The sequence below is a fragment of the Protopterus annectens genome, chromosome 7.part0 (genome assembly GCF_019279795.1).
Source record: "Protopterus annectens isolate FY-2018-M chromosome 7.part0, PAN1.0, whole genome shotgun sequence".
Lineage (NCBI taxonomy): Eukaryota > Metazoa > Chordata > Ceratodontiformes > Protopteridae > Protopterus > Protopterus annectens.
In genome coordinates, this window is record NC_056739.1 from 15,509,292 (window position 1) to 15,536,855 (window position 27,564).

A 27,564-nucleotide genomic window follows, 5' to 3' on the forward strand; every position below is an offset into this window, starting at 1 on the left:
GAGGGAGAGGGGGCATTTTGTATCCTGTCTTGGATCTAGCAAGAACATTCAGTCTTGTGCATTTGCCATGCTCTGTAAGTAAGTTATTTAGGGCATTGTATCTCTTAGATATAGCTAGGAATATAGTAAAGATTAGTTTATATGTGTTCTGTATTTGTTTGAGACTGTCCTGCAATGTTGTTTAAAATATTTCCTGTGATTCTGAACTCTATAGTTACTGTGTTGTTTGAATATTCTCTTGTTCTTTTATTATTAAATATATTTTAATTGTGGCTGGTTTGTTTATGCATATGTATTTTTGTGACACTGTATAGGCCACTCCTAAACAGCCTTAGTCTTGGTCACACTTACCATTTGGATTACTAGTAACATTACACAGTAAGAATGGGCACCATTTGGTAAGGGCCTTAAAAGTAGTTGATAAGTAGTGGCTGGTGGCGGCTGGTACTACCTTATAGTCTGGGCAGAAGGGGGAATAGCTAGTAAAGCTGTGCCAGCCTTTCCCAGCTGTGTGTATGTGTGTGTGTGTATAAATCAAATCTCAAAGTGTGTGTATGAGCTACTTGGGCAGGGACAAGAAGCACTGGTTGGACAGAGAGGGTGCTGGAGGTTTTTGCTTGGCCACTCAACTGAAATCTCAACCCTATAGCTTTGCCAGTGGGTAGTCTTATTGGGAATCTGGAGAAAGAGGGAGAAACCAGCCCCAGACTGACTGTGGCCTCTGTGTGCTCTTAAGGGAAACTGTACTTTACTATGTGTGTACTTGCCATCCTCCCAATGCGTATGTCCCTCACTGGTGCTAGTGGTGAGGATTGGGGCTCCTCTGATTACTGGGCCAGTGCATGGGGCATCACAACAGCCTAATAGTTTTATGACTAATGCAATAATCTCCTCATGTCTCCTATCACATGTCCTATAAATAAGGAGGTTTCTCCTTTTCTTTTAACAACATTCTGGCCCTTCTTCCCAGACATATCTCATATAAAAGCATAAAGTTTTTCATAGTACTTCAGATTTATTAACTTTCAATAAGTAGGGAATCATCATTTGTATGGCTTCTAGGTACAGCTTGGGACCAGATAAAAGATCTCATTGCATTATTTACTGCTCTGAGAAATTCTTTAAATGGATCTGCCAAGAAAGACTAAACAATGTACAAAAGCAAAGGAAGCACAGAGCTGTTAAAGCCTTAACCTACTGGTCAGGTTCCAGCAGAATCATCTTCTATTCTTTCATGTCTTCCTTTTTTGCTTTTGTTTTCATATATTCATTGCAATATTTTTGAAATCAAGGAAGGTGGGAAGAACTGTGGTCAGTAATTTTTGTAATACTTTGTGGTAATTATTTATTAAGTATACTAACACAATAATTATCTCCAAAGAGCTCTCAGGGTGATGAAGATTATTTTTAATTTCAAAACAATAGCTGTTATGCTAATGACATAGTCTCCAATCATATTTAATGCAAGCTATATTCTAGAATCTAATGCACATCTATCATACAACACTGTTTATTGATGCTGAATCCAACTTGTACAAACACAGTGTAATATACAGTACTGTTTTTAATTTCAGCCAAATGTTAAGCAATGGAACAACAGACTGGGTCGTGCTGTATCAGTTGAAGTTATTCCTCATTCATCCATTACTCCATTATGAATGACATTTCAATCACACTATTATATGTATCAGCTATGGATGACAAAAAGGAATGCACCAATTCATTCTGTTCAACAAATAAATTAAGTGAAATGGTAGTTTATGCGAGTCCACATGACAAATGTAAATGGGCTAAGTCATTAATTTCAGTAAAAAAAGGAGAGAAAAATAGAACTAGGGTGCTGCACATAAGCCTACTAAAAATCATATTTCTGAAAACTGAATTTAAGAGACCAGGAGATGAAACTACTCTAACAGCCCAATTTCAAGCAGACCGTACTTGCTATATTGGTTTGAATACTAACTATCTAAGTTGCTTCTCAGAGTGGCCATTCAGAAGATGAAGATGTTAAATTATTTCTCCTGAACCCTGGAATATAGTCCCAACTCTAATGATAAATACTTGTAAATACTGAGACAAGGTTTAGAGCTGTACCAACCTCTTTCGTTTGAACAGTATCCTCTGACTCCTTCACCTTCTGATGTAAACTTTCCAGCGTTTTCTCTAAGTCATACTTATCATCTAAAGCAATTTCCAAGTTTTTCTGAAGAAACATTAAAATACATGTAGTAATACAGAAGAACAATTTTCAAATATTACAGTCATCACACTTAACAAATTCACATATACTGACTCAGCAATTTCACCATGTTATAAAGCATATTGCAAGAAGTTTAGTTTTAAGCATTCTGTTCAAGAGCAGAAAGTACAGTTGTGTACGCTGCACTTACCATAACAGTAAATGTTCAGATTTCTCACTGCTGCAGTAGCCCGTAGCTATTTTCCTGTTTTATCTGAGTATTTTAATAATGACAAGGATAGGGCATATTATGAATTTTCCTCACAATCACCTGAATGATTCTTTGGAGATTGTTTCCTTTGTTTATCCTACAGAGGAGTTGTGGATATGGCACATTCTACACTTATTCTTCCTATAATGCCAGCTTTGGAGGATGTTTTTGATTCAGACTGCAACAACACTGATAGAAAATCTTCAGTCACTACAAGGCAGAGACACTTTACTTATAAAGTTCCTCAATCTAACAAATATCTGTTTTCTCACCTCATGTCTGACCCAGCAGCTATTCCTATTTCTTCACCAACTGCTAACAAAGTTCTAGTTCTAGGTTCTCAATCTTCCTCTTTAGGAATTTTAGAAAAATCTGTGCTGAGATTTATGCATTCAAGAAAGCTATTCAGTCTTTCCTTCCCTTCTCTCCAAACCAGGAACATATCATCCAAATAACGTGCATATATTCTAAAACAATCTTTAAACTCACTATCCAGTAGGAGGTTGATTTTTAGATGAATGTAGGAATTTGACTGAAATGTTTACATAAAGAGGTTATCCACTTGATTTGGTTAATAATGTTAGGGATGAGGTCATTTATAAGAGTTCCGTTGGGTTATTTAAACTATTTCTAAATCACGAACAGGTAGATATAGAATTGAACATTTGGGAGAAATAAGGAGACAGCAGGTTCAAATGTGCATGTATAACAACATTTAGTATAGAAAGTGAAAAATCAAACAAATAATGACTAAGAACCGGACCTCCCACAGGGAGGTCCATGGGTTGTCCTTCTAGAGAAGACTGAACTTTATTGGCAGTTAATTTTAGATGTGACCAATTACCCGGGACTGAATGAGCAGCAACTTGCTCCTAGTACTTTCATTTATCCTGTATAAAAATCTTTCTTAAACTTACTTTTCTGCATTCATCCCCCATTTGAACACTCTCTATTTGTAATTAAATGCTTATTGTTGTTACTGTAAAATATGCTAATGCTATTATTATTATTCTCTGAGCTAAATCTGTATCTCTGTTTTTTAATGTTTTTTTTTAAATGTGTATTAATGTTTTAACTTGGAGCTTTTCTCCCCGGGCCTCTGATGAAAATGGACATATATCCAGTTTGACAATCCCGGTCAACAAATGCAAAATAAAATAAAAATAAAATAGATTCTCAATTGTTAGTGTTTTAAGGTTAAAAGCCTTACAAATGTGATACTAGATTTCCAAGTATGAGTCTTGTTTGATTTGAGAATGGACAAAGTTTGTTATTTTTTTTTTAAACTTTTTAAAACTTATTTTGTTAATTCTAATGAGGAGTTACGTTCCCAGTAGGTACAAGGGTGTGTTTACAATGATGAGTTCTTATTGGTGTAGAATGGAATTACGTGTTCTTTGATTGGATATTTAAGTCTAGTTATTAATGAATTAAGTTATCTGATGAAGTCTTAATTTTTCACAAGACGAAAGCACTTATCATTTTATACAGGACTGTGTTTTTATACCTGTAATTTTATAAAATAAAAGGAATTGTGATTGCCTACTGACAGCGAGTGCCGAAGATTTTTTTCTACTTTTGGCAGCTCTTCTGGTTTGTATTTCCTTTTAGTAATTCTTGAAAGAAAGTAGTAATAATGGCACTGAAGACTGATAAATCATAGGAGAGCGACAGAGAGAGAAAGAAGTTACTAATGAGAGTTACTAGAAATACCGCTAACAGTAAAAGAAGAAAACAAAGATTCTGGTGAAAAAGGTAAGGGAGAAAACTATCTAATTAACAAAAAAAATTTTTTAAGAGATTTATAAGTAATTAAATGAACAAAATAAAGTTTTAAAGCTTCTTATCACCCCAAGCTCGAATGAATGAAAGACCACGTATTTTCACTGGAAGTGGCAAATGAAATCTGAGATAATAAGTAACGGTTGGTGCATTCTGGGTAAGGGAGAAGCTCAAGAGGTCAAGGTTTCCACAAGCTTTTAAAAAGGTTGAGTCGGATCTGAGGGCTCGGATCTGAACCCATCAGATGAGGACAAAATGAAAACTGGCAACATTAGGTCAGTTTTTTTTCCATTCCCATAGTCAGGAATGTTTGTTTATGCATTCCATTCTTTCCACTGATATCCAGGGTAATTATGAAGGTTCAGGAGGACTCCTCAGAAATCATTGTCATGACTCGCTTCTGGCTTAGTCAGCAGTGGTTCTACCTTCTTGTGAAATTGGCCCAGGGGAATAATTACAAGCTTCTTCACAGACTAGATCTCAAAACTTCAACTGACTGCCTGGATAATTGAATTTTGATATCTTTGGAGCATCTTATTTCTGAGGTTAACAGCAGGTACTAAAGGAGGCAAGAAAACCTGCCACTAGGAAATCTTATGGTGGTAAGTTAAAGAGATTTTCTAGTTGGCACCACACTAATAACCAGAGGCCAATCCGGGATTATGTACCACCAGTTCTTTGATATTTGTCTGAGTTACTGTCTTCTGGTCTGTCTTGCTTCTTTAGCATGGAGTATCTGTCAGCTATTTCAGCATGTCTGTCCATGCCTCCTCCTGCATTTCAGACTTTGCTCGAGCTGTTTTATGAAGAGGTTTTTCACATGTAAGACAACATAGTAAGCAGGTGCCAAGGTGGCACTTTGTTGGGATCTTTACTTTGTGCTGGAAAAAATAATAATTCTGTCTACTTTTGAAACAGCGTTTATGGCTGTTTTTTTTTTTATTTGGTGGACTATTTTGCTTATTGTTTTGATGTCTGCAAGACAGTATCAGACTTGTAAGCTCTTATGGAGGGTAAACACTACTTGGTTTTCGACAAACCCCAACCCCCATGTTCATGCCATTAGTTATTTCAGAGTTTGCTCCCTATAGTCTTTCCAGAAATTTATAACCAAGGCGAGAGGATTCTCTATACTCAGATCATGCTTACGCAACTCAGGTTTCATCTTATGAGAAGTAAGTCCTTTAGGAAAGCTGAACAGTTGTGAACTTCCTATGATGGGACAAAGAAAAGAGAAGTGACAATTACCAGATGGTTGTTACTTTCTGTTTTTAATCTTGTTATCCCCACCAAAGTAAACATTTTCAGGCATGATCAAGGCACAGTCTACTACAGCCTTGCTTTCTTTGATGGCATACTGGAAAGGGGTGGACTCTAGAAGCATTCTAAAGACAGCTACTTGGTCTGCTGTACATACTTTTACAAAGCAGCTACATACCGAATTCCTTTTTCAGGTCCAGGACAGGCTTTGCTAGCACCTTATTCCAGAGGCTCCTGGATCTTAATCTTACCTTCTTCTCCCTTGATGGATAAGGTATGGTAAATGACCCCTTATGGCCTAAGGGATACTGCAGCAGTGAGAATGACGAACATAGTACAGTTGTGCAGCCCACACATCATAACAGAAGATGTTTGAATTCCTCACTGTTGCAGTAGCCACAGTCTCCCTCCATCCCCTTTTTTACTGTATATAGTAACTTTTTTTTTGAGATAAAAGTTATGTATTCCTAACTTTCTGAATTTCAAGAAGAGTAGGCTGTCTCCCATTTGGGGTCAAGAAAGTCCTGAAGAAAATGACATCCAAGCATCTGATTTCTCCCTGTGGACCTCGATACACAGCAACATGGGTGCATGTATGCAGGAGAACTAGACACATTTGAAGACTGGCCAGCCATATATCCTGAGCAGGATATAACCCAAATAGCTACAGGCTAATGCAGCACTGATAATGCTGAACATCATATTTAAACAGCTAAATGATTCAGCGACCTTTTATTTTATTTGATCTAGTGTTCAAGTTGCAACTCATTTACTTGGATTATACATGCAGACTTTTTAGGGCACTAACCATCTAAAGCTGACTTCATTTTTGTTATCAAGACCTTCATCAAAGAACTCAGAAATGAAGGAGTAATCAACAGTACTTGACAAACACACAACACATAACACACTATTCACTGTTCATACAACAATACCAGTCCTGGCTCTACCCTATTCCCTAGTTGTAAAAATTGTTATTCATATAATGAAATAAATGATGTAAAGAAAGAAGAGCTGAGTAAGGTAATTAACATGACACACTGCAAATAATACTGTAGACTGCTGTCAGCAAAAATTCATGAACACACTAAATATACACATAGAAATTCTATGATAGCATGTCTTCAAGGAGATTTCACTGTGACAGGAAATCTTAACGTCTGAATTTTCTCAGTTTCTCTCCTCCCATAACTCATCCAGATATTTCTAGTAGTGACTCCTTTCCATGCAAGGGCCAACACAGGTCTTGCATCTTGAAAGGAAATGGCAAAATAGGCATGAAACTCTTGTATAAGTATTTACTGTATCATCGGTTTCTCCGAGTCTTCGGGCAAGAATACAACACAGGGAAGTCTATTTGTGATAGGCAAGGATGAATGTTTTACCAATTTTACTGTTAGTTTTAGTAAATTCATAAACAGTGTAACACTTGCAATAATAAATAATACTAACAGTAACTATTTATTGTTATCAAAAGTGGGAAAGAGGGAGTAAGAAATTAATGTTACTGTGAGCTCTCCTTGAAGACAGTAGAGATGAGGGTAAGGATACTTACTATGTAAATACATATTCAAGATAATAAAGTCATTGTAACAGTAAATTGTAAAAATGCTCTCTCCCTACACCTCTTAGATTTCTCAGTCTCCATTAACAAATGTAGCAGCTTTTTACCTTACCAGTATTCACCACAAAGTCTTGCACCACTATAGCCTGACCAAGATCTATGTGTGTCTCTCTCTTATAAACAGAGTTTGTGCATGCTCTAACTGAGCCAATGGGTGACAAATAATCCTTATTTACTGAAATAATGAAAGTACAGTTGTTTAAGAACTTAACATAACACGTCTGACTGATCACCGTTGCATCATTACTGACTGTTGGGATATCCTAGTAGGGAAAGCAGTACATCTGACCAGCGTGCAAAACCCCGGGCATCTTTTTCTTGCACCTTACATGTGACGTGACCTAAGCATACGAGAAGTTAAGAGGTACATAAGGGATCTACAGAAGTAAATTACCTCAGAACTTTCTTGCCCATGACAAAAGGAAACTGAAGCAGAATCTGAAGCAGAGGCAAACTATGTACACATCAATAAGAAGAGGGGAAAACAGTGTTACATGCTCATCTTGGTGAAGAAGATAAGAAAGAGATAAAACAGGGAGTAAGGATCAAGGGATGGAATACTGTAACTATTATTAGATGGACATCCATTATTATGGCAGGTTCTTAAATAACTGTATTATGCCCTTCCTTGGGTCATAATTGCAGTATTACTGACTGATGGGAAGATTCCCAAAGCAAGTGAAAAGGGAGGTAAATTAAGAGGCTGAGCAGGAATATACCTTGAAGAATGGATCTCAGCAAAACTATCCCTAGTCCTGGGAAAAAACATCAGTCTTGTAATATTCAGTAAAGGTGTGGATAGAAAACCATGTAATTGCTTCTAGATTGGATTTAGAATCCAAACCCTTGAAAAAAGCTCCAGAGGAAGCAAGTGCTCTCATAGCATGAGCTTTTTAACAAGACCAGGGAGCGGTTTTCCATGAAAATAACACCAAAAGGAAATAAAACTGAAAATTAATTTATAAAGGAAATAAAATTGGAAATTCATTTAATAAACTGTTTATAGACTGGAATATGTAACTTTTTGTCTTGAAAGGAAACAAAAAAATGATCATATTTTCTAATGTAAAGGTAAAATGAGAGTTACCCATGGAAGTCCAAAGAGTAAAGTAGTCTCTCTCTCCTTTGTTCTGAAGAGGTGGTAAAGAAGTGGAGGAGTTGAGGGACTGACTGAAGGAAAGCTCACTGACAATCTTAAGCATAAAAGATGGTTAATCTTTCGACTCACCCTGTCATTGTGAAAAATGAGAAACGGTGGAGATGCCATGACTGCTTGTAGCCCTGATACCCTTCTGACTGAAGTCAATGTCACAAAAAAAGAAAAAGTCTTCCAAGTAAAGAATTTGAGACAAAACAGAAACAGGTTCAAAAGGAGCAAAAGTGAGCTTTTCTACTACATAATTCAAGTCCCAAAAAGAAATAACAGCTCTTCTTGGTGGTCTAATATGTGGACCTTTTCAAAACTTGCTTGACTTCGAAAAAGTATATACAGTGGTGGATCTAAACAAATGTGCTTTGGCAGAAGAAAATGCCACACAAGAATTGAACAGCTCACACAAGTAAGATAGAATATCAAGAATACCCACTTGATAAGACTCCTGTTTCTTTCTGTGGCATCAAAGTGAAAGTCTTTTCCATTTGGAAATATAAGATTGTTCTTTTTGCAGGTTTTCTAGATTCCTGTAAAAATGGTGCTGGAGTAGAATCAAAATTCTATCATAAAAGTGGTTAATCTAAGGGTCTGAAGACTTGGATGAATTAGAGAGCTCTTGTGCTGGTTAAACAGGTCCCATTCTATGAGGTAACTTGTGACAATTGCCCCTGGCCAGGTAAAAAAGAAGGGGAAACCAGTGCTGTCTGGGCCAACAGGGAGCCACCAATAAGACAATGGGCTTGACCTTCTTGATTTTGAGAAGGACATTCAGAATCAGTGGAAGAGAAAGAAAGGCATAAAGGAATTTCTCCTTCCACAAAAAAAGACAAATGTCTGGCTTCCATGCTTCTGGGCATGGTACTCTGGAACAGAACAATCTGAGTTGCCTTATCGGAGTGGAGGCAAAGAGATCTGTTTGCACACTATCCTACTGATGGACAATGTTCAATAAGACCTCTGTGTACCATCCATTTACCTTGGATCTGCTCAATGAGTCAGCCACTGGGCTTCTCTCAGATGGAAAATAAACTGTCTGGAGAGAAAGATTGTATTGGACAGCAATGTACTGAGCTGTCAATGCTAATCTGAAGAGACAATAGAACTTTTTGCCCCCCCTCCTTATTTATGTACCACATCTGTCTCTTGGATGAGGCATTATACTAAGGTCCCAACTGCCTGAGTTGGTGGTAGCTCAGGCTGATGTAAAAGATCCCATGGCACTTATTGAAAACAGTAGGGGTTGCTTTATTTACAGCTTTCATTATTTACACATACATAACCATAGCACAGAGGATTATGATGGGCTCTCAGTTCACAACTATATCATTATGTGTCCGAGTCATGGATGTGGAAAAAAAATTCACCTCAACATCAAAGATCGGTATCCATGATGAGAACATGCTAGGATCGGAGACCTGATCATAATACATTGTCATGCATGGAGCTTTATATGGTCCATGTATTACTAGTTACAGATAAAAAGTACAAAGCACTTAGTGAGTGCTGTCAAACTGACAGCAATATACATTATGCCAGTAAAAGATTTTGAAAGTCAGAGACACACTACTGGAACAGACAGCAGGCAGAAATGGAGCTGTTTTAAATTCTGAACTGGTTGTGTGCTTACTAGTACTGTCAGGTCTTGCTTGAGACCAGGTCTTAACAGTGTTTGGGGGTGCTTAACTGTTAAAATTGGGTCTTTCACTACAGAAGTGCTTAACTAATTTGCCTTTTCCTAATACTGGAGCATAGTCATGGCACTCTATATATCTTATAATTTCTTCCTATTTCTTCTAAACATTAACATACAATCTACACAAAAGAACAGTTAGTTATGTACTCACCATAACGATCGATGTATGTGGTCCATCTCACCTACATTCATTACTGATGGGGTCGGAGCCGACAATCGGCTCCGACTCGGCCAACTATTTTCAAGCACGAAGTCTCAAATTGGCTGGGCTAACTGGCATCCCAGGATGCAACTCTCCCAAACCCCCCCAGATCTTGTTTGCATAAGTCACAATCACTCCACACACACACACACACACAAACCCTAATAAGAGGATTATCGTCCCCCGGAAGGTAAAAATAAACCAATTCTGAAGGGTCTCGAAACAATTATCCTCCAAATCCATAGGCAGGGGGCAGGTGGGAGGGTATGTAAGAATGTAGGCGAGATGGACCACATACATCGATCATTATGGTGAGTAAAGCTAACTGATGTTATGTGGTCCTATCTCACCTACATTCATTACTGATGGGACAGCGTCCCTAGCTCCCCTAATCCGGGAGGCTCAAAGGAAAACACTCCTGAGAACCGTGGAATCAAAGGAAGCCCGGCCTCTAGATGCCACGTCCAATTTGTAATGAGAGACAAAGGTATGATGAGAGGCCCGTGTGGCCGCAGTACAGATGTCGTCTAAGGAAAGCCTGGCATGATAAGCTACTGAAGTCGAAACCACCCTAGTTGAATGAGTCTTGACTGAGAATGGTAAACTTCTGCTTGCTGAAGAGTAAGCAAAGGTAATGCAATCTTTAATCCACCTGGAAATTGTGCACTTGGAGACAGAGAAACCCATCCTATTCTCCGAAAAGGAGACAAACAATTTATCTGATTTCCTTGACTGTTTAGTCCTGTGTAAATAAAATCTTAGTTGTCTATGGACATCCAATTGATGAAATTTGTACTCCGCCTTGTCAGAGAAGTTGGGAAAAAACACAAGTAACTCAATGGATTGGTGGAGATTAAGGGTGGATGACACCTTGGGGAGAAAGGATGGGTTAAGTCTCAATGAAACCCTGTCCTTATGGAATATTAAATATGGGGGCCTAATGGACAAAGCTTGGAGTTCAGATACTCTTTTAGCCAACGTAACGGCTGCCAAAAAGGCTGTTTTCCAGGATAAAAATTTTAATTCGCAAGTGGCAGCCGGCTCAAAGGGGGGAGAAGTGATGGCTTGCAATACTAGATTTAAATCCCATGGCATAACGGGTGTTGACACAGGGGGACGTAATAACCAGGCCCCTTTGAGAAATGCTTTGCAAAGTCTATGACTCATAAGAGCAAGCTCATGGAATACATGGAAGTTAGAAATGCCCGCCAGCTGTACCTTAATGGTGGAAGGAGCAGAGCCTTGTCGGAAAAGCAAAGCTAAAACATCTAGGACCGCTGATATTGGGGCTGTGAATGGATCTAGGCCTTGTGACTGAGCCCAGATGGAGAACCTCTTCCACTTGCTATAGTAAATTTTTCTGGTGGAAGACTTATGTGATGAAGAAAGGATATGGACCACCTCAGGTGATAAGGAATGTAGTCTAATTATTGATGGAAGTGGAGCAGCCAGGCTGTCAACCTGAGGGATTGTAAGGAGGGGTGTAACTGTCCTGACATATGAGTCAAAAGTTCTGGTAATGGATCCAGAATCCAAGGACCATCCACTGCATACCGCTGAAGGAAGAGGAACCAAACTTGGCGAGGCCAGTGTGGAGCAATAAGAATCATCTTGTTTCCCAAACGAATGGCTTTCTGAATCACTCTTGGTAACAGAGGAGACAGAGGAAAGGCATAGAGCAGACCGGGAGGCCAATCGTGGACTAGAGCGTCCCTGGGTGATTCCCCCTGTGGGGGGATCAGAGTGAAGTAGTTGCTGCATTTGGTGTTGAGGGGACTGGCAAAGAGATTGCAGCAAGGCTGACCCCACATGCTGAAGATCCAAGTCGCAACTTGGCTGTTCAGGGACCACTCGTAAGGCAGCAGAATAGCTCTGCTTAGCCCGTCTGCTATCATGTTGGATTTTCCAGCAATGTGCATTGCCACTAGGAACCGTTGGGAAGACACTGCCCAATCCCACACTCTCATGGCCTCTCTGCAGATTGGATATGACTTGGTTCCCCCTTGTTTGTTCAGGTACCAAGCAACTGACATGCTGTCTGAGTGAACAGCAATCATTCCCCTTGGAAGAAAGCTCTGAAGTGCTTGCAATGCTAACAGCACTGCTCTCATCTCTAGGACATTGATGTGTAGGTGTACCTCATAATCCTGCCAAGTGCCTTGGACCGTTCTGCCCAGATAATGCCCCCCCCACCCTATCTGGGAGACGTCCGTGGTCACTGTGGCAGCCGGAGAAAGGGGAAATAGATTCATGCCCTTGTTCAGGTTGGAATGACATAGCCACCAATGGAGATCCTGCTTGCAATGTTCTGTGAGACGAATCGGGTGAGAGAGGGGTAATTTTTGATAGGACCATTGGGCTGAAAGGAGCCACTGAAGGACTCGCATGTGAAGCCTGGCTAGGGGTATTAGCATGATGGTTGCCGCCATGGAACCCAGTAACTGAAGAACTAAGCTGGCCGGGACCTTCTTGTGGGGCAAGAGAGCCTGGACCTGAGACTGCAACACCGTTATTCTTTCCTGAGGTAGAAAGGCCCTCATTAGAATCAAATTTAATTCTGCGCCTATAAAGACAACACGCTGTGAGGGCAGCAAGGCAGATTTTACCCAGTTTACTGTAATCCCCAACTTTTGACAGAGATTTAAGGTAGCCTCCCTGGCTTGGATGAGTAGATGCCTGGTGGGGGTGGTAAGGAGCCAATCGTCCAGGTAAGGAAACACCTGGAATCCTAGACGTCTCAGGTGAGATGTCACTACTGCCAAGCATTTGGTGAACACCCTGGGGGCTGTGGTGAGACCAAATGGCAGGGCTCGAAACTGGAAGTGACTGGCTCCCAGCCGGAAGCGTAAATGGATCCTGGATGTCTTGTTTATCTTGATGTGATAATAGGCATCCTTGAGGTCAATGGAGCACATCCATACTCCCTCTTCCAACAATGGGAAGATGGATTGAAGAGTGACCATTCGGAATTTGGATTTCAGGACGTAGTGGTTTAATCGGCTGAGATCCAATATGGGCCTCAGGTCCCCTGTTTTCTTTGGCACCAGAAATAGTCTTGAGTAAGTTTCTGATCCAATCTGGTCTGGGGGGACCGGTTGGATGACTCCTTTTCTTAGTAGCTTTGATATTTCTAATGCTACTTGATCCCATTGACTGGGTGGAACGTCCGGGATTCTTTTGATTGAGGGAGGAAGTGAAATAAAGGGGATGGTATAACCTCCGATGATTATTCGAAGCACCCATCGATCCTGAGTTATGCTCTCCCAGGCTTGAAGATGCTCTGAAAAGTGACCCCCGACTGGCTCCGGAGCAGCACAGCCGGGCAACCCTTCAGGGATGCTGATAGGAAGATCCACGAAAGGAGTCGCGGTCTCCCAGATTGCGGGGGCCTCCTCTGCCCCTAGGATGGCGTCTTCCAGAATAATTTCCCCCAACCCTGCCTCTGGAGGGGGACTCACCTTGAGTGACTGGGAAAGACTTTTGTGATTTTTTTGAACCACAACTTCCCTCCTCGGAGCCTTGGGATAAGGCCTAGAGGGAAGAGAAAAACGGGCCCCTACGGCAGATAAAATCTTACCCTCCTGTTCACATCTAGTGAGAGTCTCTTTCACTTTTGGTCCAAAAAGAGAGGACTCATCAAAGGGGGCGTCCGTGAAGGAAGACTTAAAGGCCTCCGCGAAGTGACATAGGTGCATCCAGGCTTGTCTCCTCAGAGCAAGGCCTGAGCTAGCTGCCCTGCTCGCCCCTTCGGCTGCACAGGATATGAGCCTCATGGACGAGTTAGCTACGGAACCAAGGGTAGACAACTGGGCGTTAACAGTCTGTGCTAGCACCTCAGGCATGTTACCCATCAAGGTATCTCCCAACTCTTTAAGGAGATCCTGCTGGAGCTGAGTAAAGTGACAAAGATAATTCAGGGACCGTAGCGTAAAGGTCGCTGAAGACAGGGTGCGCTTCCCATAGCGATCCATACTCCTGGACTCCTTGTTAGGAGGATGGACTGAGGAAGAAGCCTCGGCAACTTTCTGCTGAGTGGCTGATGCCACCACCATGGCATCTACAGGGACCCCTTTTGTCAAAAACTCTTTCCCAGGGGGGAGCAGACAAGAACTTGTTAGGGCGGCTAGGCACAGGTTCCACGGAGTCAGGATGTTCCCATACCCTTCGACAGATAAGGTCTAATAATTCGTCAAAGGGTGGAGACACCCAGGAGGTGGTAGGTTGAGCTCTGAAGGCCTTGAGGAATACCGACTCCTCCTCAGAGGGGGGCTTGGAAGACCAGTCGCCTCTCTGCCTCAAAATCGCCAGGATATTGGAGAAGGAGACATCATCGGAGGATGACTTAGGGGACCCCTCTGCATCGTTGAGGTCGGTATCCGAGGTGATGGACTCGTCTTGGGAGTCTATGTGCTTCCTCTTGCACAACTTCTTCCTGGGAGGCTCCTCAGGCACAGACTCTGAGGGGCCCTCAGAAAGTTGGGGATCACGCATGGGGGTGTCCTCAGGCCTTCGAGCTCCACTATCCACTGATAGGGGGGCGTCAGAGGCTCTTGCCGGGGTGTATGGGGACGGAGTGGTCGATCCAAGTGATGACCCTGACGATCTGGCCAGTGCTGTCCTCATGGCCTCAAATGCAGGTCCCCCCGAATCCGAGGACTGACCTACCTCCGAGGCTACGACCGGAGTCGGGATCCCCCGAGCCGAAGTGCCGAGAGGGAGACTCGGAGCCGACAGAAGTCCCGATGTGTCCCCCTCGGGCCCGACCGAAGAAACCCGAGTGCCGAAACCAGATGAAAGAATCAAAATGGTTGGGCTGACGACGGCTCCGATGGACCCATCAGGGGTATCGGAACTGGCGTAATGACATCACTCGGTGCCGAACACTCCGGCTCCGATAACACAATGCTCGGAGGAGGAATCATCGGTACCGGTAGAGGAATGGGCTCCAGAGCCAACTGGGTCGGAGCCGAAAATAATTTAGCTAACACCGGCGACTGGAGGAGCCTCTGAACCACCCTACTTACGTCCAAATCAGACAATCAAGAGGATTTGGAGGCAACTGAAGGAGATGAGGATCTCCTGCCTATTGATTCATGAGTAACGCTGGGTGACCGGCTCCGAATCGGTTCCAAAATGAGCACAGCCGAGGTCGACTCCAGCACTACCGAGACTTCCTGTGGCTCTGAAGTCAATGGAGCCGAGGAAGCTGGATCCATCACAGAACTCTTCTCCTGCGGCTCCAAAGATAATGGAGCCAAGGAAGTAGTAACCACTTTCAAGATCTTCTCCGGCGGCTCTGAGGAACTAGACGGAGCCGGAGATCGTTTCTTAGACTTAGAGGATTTGGATTTGCCAGTAGTGGAAGTAGATTCTAAATCCTCTTCAAAAGAGGGCTTGACCAGGCCCTTCAAGATTAGTTTATTTTTTCGTTCCTGCAGTACCCTAGAACTAAAAAGAATGGCAGACACTGCAGGACTCCTGTAAATGTTTAGCGCCAAGGCAATAAACGCAGATGGCATGCCCATCTGTGATGGACATTTTGTAAGCACACTTTGAGCATTTCTTAAACCCAGAGGGTTTATGCTCTTTTTGTTCTTTAGACATTGCCAGCAGAAATAACACACACAACACAATAAGATAGGATGGTACACTGAGGAACTCTAAGCTAAACGCTCCTAAGAAGACGAGGAAAACACTACCAAGACAACGAAGGAGAGGGCTAGGTCCCTCTAACTTAAACGGGCCTAGCCCGCCAAACACAAGGAAAACTACTCACGCTTTTCCACAAACTGCCACAGGGCCAAACCACAGACACAACACAACGTAGCTATGAAAATAGCTTTTGTTTCACAGGAAAAGTACTATTCTGCAAATAATTTTTTAGTCAAAAAAGAGTACTTAGCCACAGCCAAGCTCGAGACCACATCCTGACACAACAAGCGGCAAACAAGATCTGGGGGTTTGGGAGAGTTGCATCCTGGGATACCAGTTAGCCTAGCCAATTAGAGACTTCATGCTTTAAAATAGTTAGCCGAGTTGGAGCTGATTGTCGGCTCCGAACCCATCAGTAATGAATGTAGGCGAGATAGGACCACATAACATCAATAATTTCCATTTCATAATTTCAAGAAAAACAGAAAAAATGTGATTTTTATAAGTCATCGACTATTTTAATTTTTTTAATCTAACCCATCCGTCCTTTATTCCACAACCATCTTTTTATTTCATCTAGCACATACAGCACATATTTATCATCTCTATTTTATTATACAGGAATCCATCACATCTTCTCTTCCATAATCTCCGGATTGTTACAAACAATATGCGGTCCCATTTTTTCAATTCAACATTTTTTCGTTCTCATATTTTTCATATAATATCATATACATTGCTATATTTTTAAATATTTCCCATTTATATTCCCTTTTAAAAATTCTCCAAAACTATTCAATTTTTGTACATTCTAAAAAATGAAATATTCTGCACTTACCATAGTAACAGATCCTTTTCATTCTAGTATGTCCAGTATGACTGACAGGACAGGAGCTACCTGTCGAACTACATCCAGACATTTGCTAGTGCTATCTTCCTTGAACATTGCCCTTCCTTAATGTTGTGCACCATACCTAGCCCCCGATCGTGTTCGTCCACAGTACCATAACAATAGAATGTAAGCATGAAAAGTTTTAAGAAAATGGCTGAAAATTAAGGTAAAGGGATGGGGGTTGGAGGGACGGTGTCATATCCGACTGACTAGGATAAAAAAAAAGACCCATCATTATAACTACATAACTTTTGTATCCTACTTCATCCATTCATCTGATCCAATCTGACTTATGGGACAGAATCTTGGGTGGCATACAGGACGCCCTTCAGGACAGATGCTTGACAAAGGTATGTAAGGTAGACCAAGTTGCTGCTGGACATATTTCATCTACTGTAGAATTTCTGAAAAAGGTAACAGATGTGGCCATTGATCTGATGGACTGAGCTTTTGGTTTAGATAGGACAGACTCTTTCTCACTTGCATAAATAAATGATACACATCTCATCGCCATTTAGACATGGTTTCTATAGTAAAGTACAGTTGTGTAAAATCTCACCATAACAGTAGATGCCCTTCTCTACACTGTTGCAGTATTTTAAACAGAAGAGATCTCCCAGCTAGAGCAGCCCAACACGTGGTCAATATACCAAAGCCTAATGATCTTGTATGTCACACTTATCCCCCTCCGCACAGAATAGGGCATAAAAGGGACGTATGGACACAGATACCCAGAAATTAACTGCACCAGAAGAGAACAGTCTCCATAGGACAAAGGAGTCAATGCACATCCAGAAGGAAAAAATGCAGAAGAAAAAGGGGAAGCCCTCAGCTAGATGGGAATCTAAAACAAAAACAAAAACCAGAACAAACAAGAGAGGGTTGGAGGGAAGAACTGAATACTGAAACAGTGAAGAGAAGGACATCTACTGTTATGAAAGGATTTTACACAATGGTACTATGTCCTCTTACATCACTGTTGTGGTATTCTAAACAGAATGTACAGTAAAAAGCTCAATAAATAGAATGGAGGTACAAGTCTGAGAAGAGCTCTCAACAAACCCACATAAAATGGTTCTAGCATAATCTGCTCTGATCCTAGAAACCATATCAAGCCAATAATGCTTAGTAATGATATGCACTGAAGACCAAGTAGCAGCTTCAAGGATGGAATTGGTGTCTAGTCACTTGAAAAGAGCTCAAGAATAGGCACCAGCCCTACTGAAATGCACAATAACAGAAGTAGACAGAGATTTGTCATGAAAAGTATAACAAAAGGAAATGGCCTTAGATATCCGGGAGGATACGGTTTGCTTAGAAACAGCCAAACCCAACATACTGGGATAAAAGGAAAAAAAGGGCTGATCAGACTTATAAATGATCTTAATTTTATCCAAACAGTACCTGAGCTCTCTGTCAAATCCAAGGTATGCAGGACCCTCTCACTAGCAGACTGATGAGGAGGGAAAAAGGAAAGGAGTTGTACTAATTGATTCATGGAAACCTCATTTACTACCTTGGGCATAAAAGAAGGATTAGTATGAAGGGACACCCTGTCCCTGTGAAAAAAAACAAAAAAGGAGGAATGGCCATAAGGACATGGAGCTCAGAAACTCTCCGAGCAGGAGTAACAGACGGCAAGAAAACACGCCAAGTACAATGTTGCAAAGAAGCAGAATCTGCAGGCTGAAAAAGGAGCCTGAGTCAATTTTTCCAAAACAAACGGAGGAACAGGTTTCCTTGGAGGTCTAATATGCAGGATGCCTTTAAGAAATTGTTTGACATCAAAACAAGAAGGTAAAGGAGGATTCAAAAAAAAAAAAACAACCCCAACTGGGAACTTACTGGGTGGCTAGGTATTCAGCACAGCAACAAGGCGTTCAGACCAACTAGCAATAATGGTATTCGACCTGGCAGCAAAGTAGTTCTGGGTAGCTGTGTTCATATTTCCATATAAGAAAACAAGCATGAGTAAACTGGAAAGAGTACAGTGGAAATATACCAAGGGCATCCATGGATTAAAAAAAAGTTATGTCTTACCATAACGTTCTGTGTTGTTCATCTTCTTTCATTCATCAATGATGGGTTCGGTTCTGAGCCCTCGGAACCGAGTCGGCCTTTTTACCAAGCTCGCGCCAGCCAAAAACCTCTTGAGCTAAGTTTCTACCCAGAATTCTCTTCTCCCTGTTACCTTAGATCGGGTTTACTACAAAAAAGAGAAGAAAAAAGAGCACACCGGCACTCAGGCAGAACAACTCTTTATTTTAGCGCTTTCGTCTGCTGTAAGCTTGACTTCCTCAGAATATATAATCACTTAGGTCATTTCCTTTTTATACATAAAATCACGACTTTGTTTAATTAAACATTTAAATTAAAAAATAATAATAATAAAAATATATATATATATTTATATATATATATATATATATATATATATATATATATATATATATATAACTTCAATAAACCAGGAAGATCTTCACTAAACAATTAATCTAAAATTATTTATGTTAAAAAAGACATCATATTAGCAGCAGAGGCAAGTAATCCTACCCATCAATATACATGCTTCCTTACTATTATGTAAATAAACCCTATTATTGATGGTGTTGCTAAAAAATACACTCTAAAATAAAAGCATATATGTAACTGTGAATTCACATATGGAAATCTGCCTTCAAATTAAGGTAACTAGAAAGACTAACAGTTTCATTCAGCCCTGAAGGGAACATTGCGTTACATCTTAACTGCTACATCAATTCCCGACATTCCAAAAAGGTATCCAAAGGACACCCTCTACTATTATTATTCACCTGCTCTAGAGCACTAAATTTAAAATAGTGCCCTGGGTTCCCATTAATATGTTTAAAACTGCATTCTTAAGATTGTTCTTACTAATGTCATATAGATACTGATAAGACTCGCCTGTTAAAACAATTAATGGTTTTACCTATATAGAAGCTCTGGCACTGTTGGCAAATGGCTATATAAATAACACTTTTGTTATAACAACTGAACCTTTGCTTCAAAAACACCCAACCATGGCCTTTAATAAACAAAGAATCCTTTTCCATCATATGAGGACATTGGTGACGGTGTCCACATTTAACCATCCTCCCCTTAATCCTTCTTGTTGCATCTATTTCTAATAGATATTTGAATGATTTAACTTTCTTATAGACCACAATAGGGTGATCACCAAGCTTATTTTAAACTGTTGTTCAATATCAAATAACACCCAATTCAAATTTAACATTTCTTTTATTGTTCCATATAATGGGCTAAATGTAAGAATCATGGAGTGTGAAAAAGAGTTATTATCAATAATCCCATTTTCACTGTTAACATTGGGTATAGATCCTAGTAAAGGGAAACAATTCCTCCATCTCTCTCTTATTAATCACTTCTTGAAAAATGGGCTCCATAAAGGGCAAAGGATAGCCTCTTGCCAACAACATATTCTTAAGAGTACCTATTTCGTTAAGAAATAAGTCATTCTCACTAACCATTCTAGCCAACCTAACTCCTTGCCCCTTCGACAAAGATCTCTTCTGATGAAGTGGATGGGCACTAGAAAAATGTAACAAGGTACTGGAGTAGGTTGGCTTCCTGTAAAGTGTAGAAATAAATCTACTATTGTCAACGGTCCTTAATAATAGTAATAGCCAAAAAATGTATAATACTGAAATTAATATTAATAGTGAACTGTAAAAAAGATGTACTACTATTCAAGTAGTCAAAAAATTCATATAGTGACCCCTCAGTTCCTCGCCATAGGATGAAAATACCGTCCAAATAATGGCCATAGAAAATACACCGTTCAAATAGTTCTGCAGTAAAAACCTTAGAGATTTCCCATTCGGCAATGACAATATTAGCAAATAGGGGCGCACATAAGGCCCCCATGGCTACCCCTATTTTTTGCTTGAAATAATGTCCTTCAAACAGGATAAAATTATTCCTCAAAATCATATCCATAACTGTCTGGAACATCAGTATTCTGGAGTGTGTAAACCCAGAATATTTACAAAGAAAATCATAGAACATATTAACTTCCTCATCGTGGGGAATCACTGCGAACAAGTCACAAACATCAGTTGTTGCAGATATCACTTGTTCACTATATATTCCCTGTTGAATTTTCTTGAGACAGTCCCATGAGTCCTGTAGAATATGTGGAAACAGTTTTAATATTCCTTTAAGATTTATATCTATAAACCTGACCATAGAAAATGTTTTTGAAGCCTTAGCATCAACTATAGGCCTAAGGGGAGGATCAACAATAGATTTATGTGTCTTTGGTATTCCAAAGATCGTAGGAACACATGGATTAGCCTGCTCTAAATAATTCAATTCAGCAAGTGTTATTTGGTTATCTAGCAACAGGTCAAGTAGTGTAATATCAATGTGTCTGTATGCTATATTAAGCTGATTAATGGATGTTTCCTCATAAGTTTCACTATATAAGTGTAGAAGCATCTTTTGAATATAAGTCTCTTGATCCATGGCTACCAAGCCTCCCCCTTTGTCAGGTTCCATCAATTTAATTATTTTATTTCCCATGATTTCAAATAATAAATTTTGCTCATCTTCAGTAAGATTATTGGGAAATAATGTATTATTCATGAAAATTTCGTTGATCTGTGAAATGCATAATCTCTTGTATATCCGCAGAATGGGGTGCAAGAGTGGATTGAAAGTACTTGTTTTTTTACACAATTCAAAAGGTCCAAAGTATATATTATTATCAAAATATAGGGCATTGAACAGGACCCAACTCTGGTCCCACTGTGTTTGGAGCCATCAATTCTGACTATTCACTTGTGCTTACTGATGTCAATGGGACGCATGGTTCAGCTATTCTGCCTGGGCAAGGCAATCCCGTTTCTTCTACAAAAGCACAAACTCAGTCTACTACTGGTCTGGGAGCAGCAAGAGGCGGACCAACCAATGTCAATCAAGAAAACGACCAGCAAAGTGATTTACAATCAGCGTTTTCGTTCCACAAATGGATTCAGAATAATGCAGTGGATGTTTTGGTGGATAATAACATTCGGGTCAATCACAGAACTTTAAACCAACAACTATATTACTTTGAACAAGAATTCTTAAAGTTCCAAAAATTGCAGGTTGAGAACAGTTATCTTAGGGAATTGCCTTTGTAGGGAACAGATTCCTAAGGGACTTCATGTTTGGAGATTCCCTACAGGTTTGGAGCAAGGTACTGTATTATACAAAGACTTGACTGATATGTTTAACCAACACGGTTGCAAGTTGCTCGACCTGTTGGTAAGAGACAATGAAAGGAAAATTAATGAACTTAAAATCCAAATTGACTTAATGAATGACAGAATAACTACTGATTTATGTTTTGCTCTGAAGAGTAATGAATACAGAGCAGTATTTGCTTATTTTATTTATTTATTTACATTTGTTGACTGGGAGTGTCTGACTGGACATAGGTCCATTTTCAGCGGAGGCCCAGGGAGAAAAGCTCCACAGTTAAAATAAACAGACATTAGTTACATTGGATTACATAGTGATTAACAATTTAACATAGCAATTAATTACAAACATAATTACAGATGAAGAACATAGTACATCAGTAGACAACTAGAATCTTTATCTGCGAAGTATATAACAGACATTAACAAATGTTACAATAAGAAGTTCCTGCTGTATAATAAGTACTAGGCTTATGAGCATCTGAGCTTGCTATAATCAAGGTAGTTAGTGAGGTGGAAAGAAAGGTAGTGGTTGGGTGGGGTGGGTGATATTAGAGTGGGAGTTGCAAGGGCATAGCCAGCATGTTTTTAGGTGCGCTTTTAGTAAAGTTTTGAAGTGGGTGCATGATGGTATGGAGGTAATTGTGGGTGGGAGGGAGTTCCATAATTTGGCTATGGCGCAAGAGAATAGTGCTTCACCAGCAGAGTTATTGGCTTTAGTGATCTGCAAGTGATTTTTGTTGCTGGATCTTAGTGATCTGGTGGTGCGATAGGGTTGTAGTAGATTCTGGAGGGATGGGACATTTAGTGGATGGTTTACTAGTTTGTGGGCGAGTGATAATTGATACCATTGAAGGAGGTGAGGGAGTTCAAGCCAGCCCAGTTCAGCAAGTGAGAGACAGTGGTGACTACGGTAGGATGCCCCTGTGGCGAATTTGGCGATTTTGTTGTAGCAGGTCTCTAGCTTGTTTAGCTCGCATTGCCTTAGGTTGGTATATATTGGAGAGGCATAAAGTAGGGTGGAGATAAGGTGGGAATTTGCTACTGAAATCTTTGCTGCTTTGGTGAGACGTTGCTTATTTCTGTATAACGCTCCTAGATTTTTTGTGGACTTTTTTATGGTCATGGATATGTGCATGTCAAATTTTAGTTTATTGTCTATTTCCACTCCTAGCAATTCGGTGTGTTCAGTTGGGTATATAGTGGTGTTGTCTTTTGCTGTGATGTTAAAGTGAGAGTTGTTTTGAGTATGTTTGGTGGGTTGGAAGATGAGTAGTTTAGTTTTGTTTGGGTTGAGTATTAATTGGGCATCGGATAACCAAGCTTCAACAGAGGAAAAGGCTTCCTGTGTGACTTTTTGCAGTTTGATTTTGTTAATGTTGATAAAGCGATTTCTGTCATTAAAGCCAATAAAGTTAAAAAACTTAACAGGGACAACACAGACTATGAGAGAGGTGTTGCCTATCCCTTGCCTAGAAATTCTAACAGAATTATTAGTACCAATACTAATGAAAATGTTGTGTAAGAAACTGACGATATTATTGTTGATGAAGAAGCTGTGTGCTCTAATAGAGAACAAGAGCCCCCTTTGGGAGAACCTTTAAGAAGGTGGGAGTGCCTTCGAAACCAAAGGGAGCAAGCAGCAGGGGGGCAGTATTACTCAAATTATATGAACAATGTAGAGAGATCGGACCCCATGTACCATCAGGATTTTCATCCACAGAGGGGGAGAGCCAAGTGGGGCTGGGGAATGAGTCACAATGGCTCTCGGCTGAGGCGATTGAAATGGGCTACTCCAAATTTATGCGTCTGACCTCATCCACCAACGGAGGTGCTGTTTGCAGGAGTTGGTTATTCAAATCTGGTAACAGGGGGGTGATAGTTTGGGAATCACTGACAAAGGAGGAGCCACTGGATAATCTGCATATGTAGCTTTGCTAGAGGCACTATTGGAATTGAAGCTGTCATAGAACCTACGGCCTGAAGAACTTCCCTTGCTGAAACTTTTGTTTGACAGAGTATCACTTGGAGGTGGAGCCTCAGTCAGTGGAGTCTGTGGTTTGGGAGTGATGCTAAACAGTACTGGATATTGAACACTGCTCCAATGAATTCTATTTGTTGTGTAGGAGCAAGTTTGATTTCTCCCAATGTATCGTTATTCCCAACAATTTTGCCAAAGAGAGAGTATAATGCAGTGCTGTTACCAGAAGATGCTCGGTGGTGGCAGTGAGGAGCCAGTCATCCAAATATGGAAACACCCGGAATCCTTGTAGTCTCAAGTGAGCTGTGACCACTGCCATGCATTTCGTGAACACTCTGGGGGCTGTAGAGAGACCGAATGGCAGGGGATGAAACTGATAATGACTGACCCCTAGCCGGAAGTGAAGCAGACTCCTGGAGCATTTGCCCATCTTGATGTGGTAATATGCATCCCGGAGGTCAATCGAGCACATCCAATTGCCTTCTCTTAACCGTGACTATATGGAATTTGGTTTGGGTGACAGACTTGTTGAAGCTGCTGAGATCCAAAGTAGGTGTCCAGTCACCTGTCTTTTTTAGCACCAAAAAGAATCTTGAGTAAAATCCTGGACATTTACTGGCTTTCTTTTCTGCACTGCTGTGGAGTTTTGACAAAAGGAATTGGGTCTGGATTCTGCAATGGAACATCTTTTAACTCTAACCTAGGAGGAAGCACAGTATTAACAACAGCTACACAGTTGTGAAGTTCTCCTTCATCAGCTGTAGGAATTAAAGTGTCAGGATTAAGTGGTGGGCGTTGGACAATCTGTAAAGAAGGGTTACTAAGTAAAGACAACTCTTACTTAGACAATCATGCTGCAGATAAGTATTGTATTTTAGTCTTTAATAACAATGCTTCTATGAAATATATAACTGCTTCGTAAGTCTCATGCCCAAGAGTTAGAACAGCCACCATTTCCACTATGCACTATTGCAGCCACTGACCTAAGTCATTAGGAGAGGGCTGCTGCGACAGGATCAAGATTTCGTACTGAAATAAGTGATAGGTCTATAACCATCATTTCTATGTTGTGTTTATAATTCTAATGCTATTTTACTCCCTTCACTCTGGAACAAGAACAATCTTTTAGAATAGTCTGGTAACCTAAGTGCAGGAGGGTTTAACAGTAATGTTTTCAATTGTACAAAAGCTTGTTTATGACAGTCCTGCCAGGGGGTAAAGGTGCAGGGCTATCTTTCTTTAATTCTAATAAGGGTTTCACTACTACTGCATAATTAGAAATCCACTGTCAACAGTAACATTGTAGTCCCAAAAAGGCTCACTACGTTTTACTGTAGTACATTGTGGTGCAGTTTGCATCACAAATAAGATGCCCCAAGTATTCAACCTGTGATTTCCATAACTTTAATTTGTCTCCGTTAACCTTAAATCCTAACTCTACTATCTTTGTCACAAGGAAAATAGTATCCTGTTTGCAATCACTTGATAATCATTGAAGATAGAAGCAAATCATCTATATACTGAATTAGAGTACAACCACACAGAAATTAAATCTTGTCCAAATGATTTTTTTTATTTCTTTAGAAAGAGGGTGGCTGATTCCACATATCCCTGTGGTAATCCATCCAGGAGTACTATTGACCTCTATATGTAAATGTAAAGAGATACTGGTTATCCAGATGTATAGGGATAGAAAAAGAAGCAGATAAAATATCTATCAATGAGAAGGCTGAGTCATCTGATGGAATAAAATTAAGTACTGTTGGAGGATTAGGGACTACAGTAAATATTGGTACTACTAACACATTTACCGCTCATAAATCTTATACAAATCTATATGTATTTTCCCTAGTTTCTTAACTAGTAGTATAGCAGTGTTACAGGAACTACAAGTTGGGATTATGATACCTTGTAATAACAAGGCAGAAATAAAAGTATGATACCTTTTTCTTCTTCTACTGACAAAGGATACTTGACTACCACAGGCAGGTGCTCACAAGGTTTCAATGTTATATGCACTGTTCTGCATCATTTATGAGCCCTACCTCATTTTCATGGATAGTCCTGAGCAGTGGGAGAATGACTTTTAATTCTTCCAAGCTGGCATTTTCACATCTCATTCTGATATCAAAATAGTGAAAAGGGCATTTTCATCTGTACAGATGTTATTTGAATATAACCCTAAAGGTTCACTGGGAATGTCTGGGCGGCCACGGTGGTGCAGTGGTTAGCATTGCTGCCTCACAGCAAGAGGTTCTCCGGTTCGATCCTCGGCTGGGGTGCCTTCTGTGCGGAGTCTGCATGTCCTCCCTGTGGTCGCGTGGGTTTCCTCCGGGTGCTCCGGTTTCCTCCCACATCCCAAAGACATGCTGCAGGTGGATTGGACACTCTAAATTGGCCCTAGGTGTGCGTGTGAGTGTGCCTTCTGTGGAAGGTTGGGCGCCGGGCTGGCAACTCGACACCGTAAAACTCCACTGCCATTCAATGTGCGGACAAGGTGATCCGCTGTGGCGACCCCTAACCGGGAAAAGCCGAAAGAAGAAGAAGAAGAGTTCACTGGGAATGTCTAGAACTACATCTGGTGTACAATACACAGTGCATCTTAATTTACATAAATTTCCACTTAACAGATTTAAAGAGGCAGAATTTCCAGCAATAAAAGCATGCTATTTTTTTTTAGTGGATCAATTTGAATGGGAACAGGTTTTGTTTCTGGAAAGTGGAAAGTATTCAGCATTTGCTGATATAAACATAGATCTTGTAGCTCCTGTATAAATAGAAATGGGACAGATAAACTCTGCACTGTAATAATGACAAAAGAACTGATCTCCGGGACCTGATGGTTTTACTCCAGAATTTTTCAAAACTTTCAAATTGGTAGTTCTTCCCTTTCTATTTAAAGTTTACAATCATATAAGAGTTAATGATATCTCAGATATTCATTGGAACACATCCAAAACCATTCTAATTCTAAAAAATAATAAAGATAAATCTGACCCAGTAAATTATAGACCCATTTCTTTAATTAACGTGGATATTAAGATTCTGTCATCTATTCTGGCTAACAGATTGAAACGGATTTTACCCTCAATTATCTCGTCAGATCAATCAGGTTTTATGTCTCAGAGACATGCTTGGGATAATACTCTATCTTTAGAGACTATACTTCATCTCATTAAGAAAAATCCAAACCCTATATATGCTTTGATTATAGATGCATCAAATGCCTTTGACAGAGTATGTTGGAACTTTCTATTTCAAACTATGTTATGTTTTAATATTCCTTATTCTTTATAAATTTTTAAAAGTTTTATACAAGAATATGTTTACTAGACTATACATTAATGGTCAATTTTCTGCTCGATAAAGATCACTAAAGGAACAAGACAGGGTTGTCCATTGTCCCCTTTTCTTTTCAACATTTACTTAGAACCTTTGCTATTGTTTATTACTCAAAATACTTTTCATAACATCCCTAGAATTCTTAATACTAATATTCATTTCTCTGCTTTTATGGATGATTTAGTAATCTACTTTCAAACTCCATTATCTGATTACAGAAAAATAATGAATTCTATTGATTATTTTTCTTTGGTTTCCAACTATCTTTTAAATTCTACAAAATCTCATATTTTTCCCTTAAATCATTT

General features: G+C 40.1%; 1 protein-coding gene across 1 annotated transcript in view; it reads right to left on the reverse strand.

Annotated features, from left to right (window-relative positions):
* LOC122805771 (synaptonemal complex protein 1-like) overlaps positions 1 to 27,564 on the reverse strand; it is a 5,909,626-nt gene that overhangs the window by 3,951,142 nt on the left and 1,930,920 nt on the right. The window contains exon 8 of the mRNA XM_044076039.1: positions 2,099 to 2,203. Coding sequence (XP_043931974.1) covers positions 2,099 to 2,203 — 105 coding nt within the window. The remainder of the gene's footprint in view (positions 1 to 2,098; positions 2,204 to 27,564) is intronic.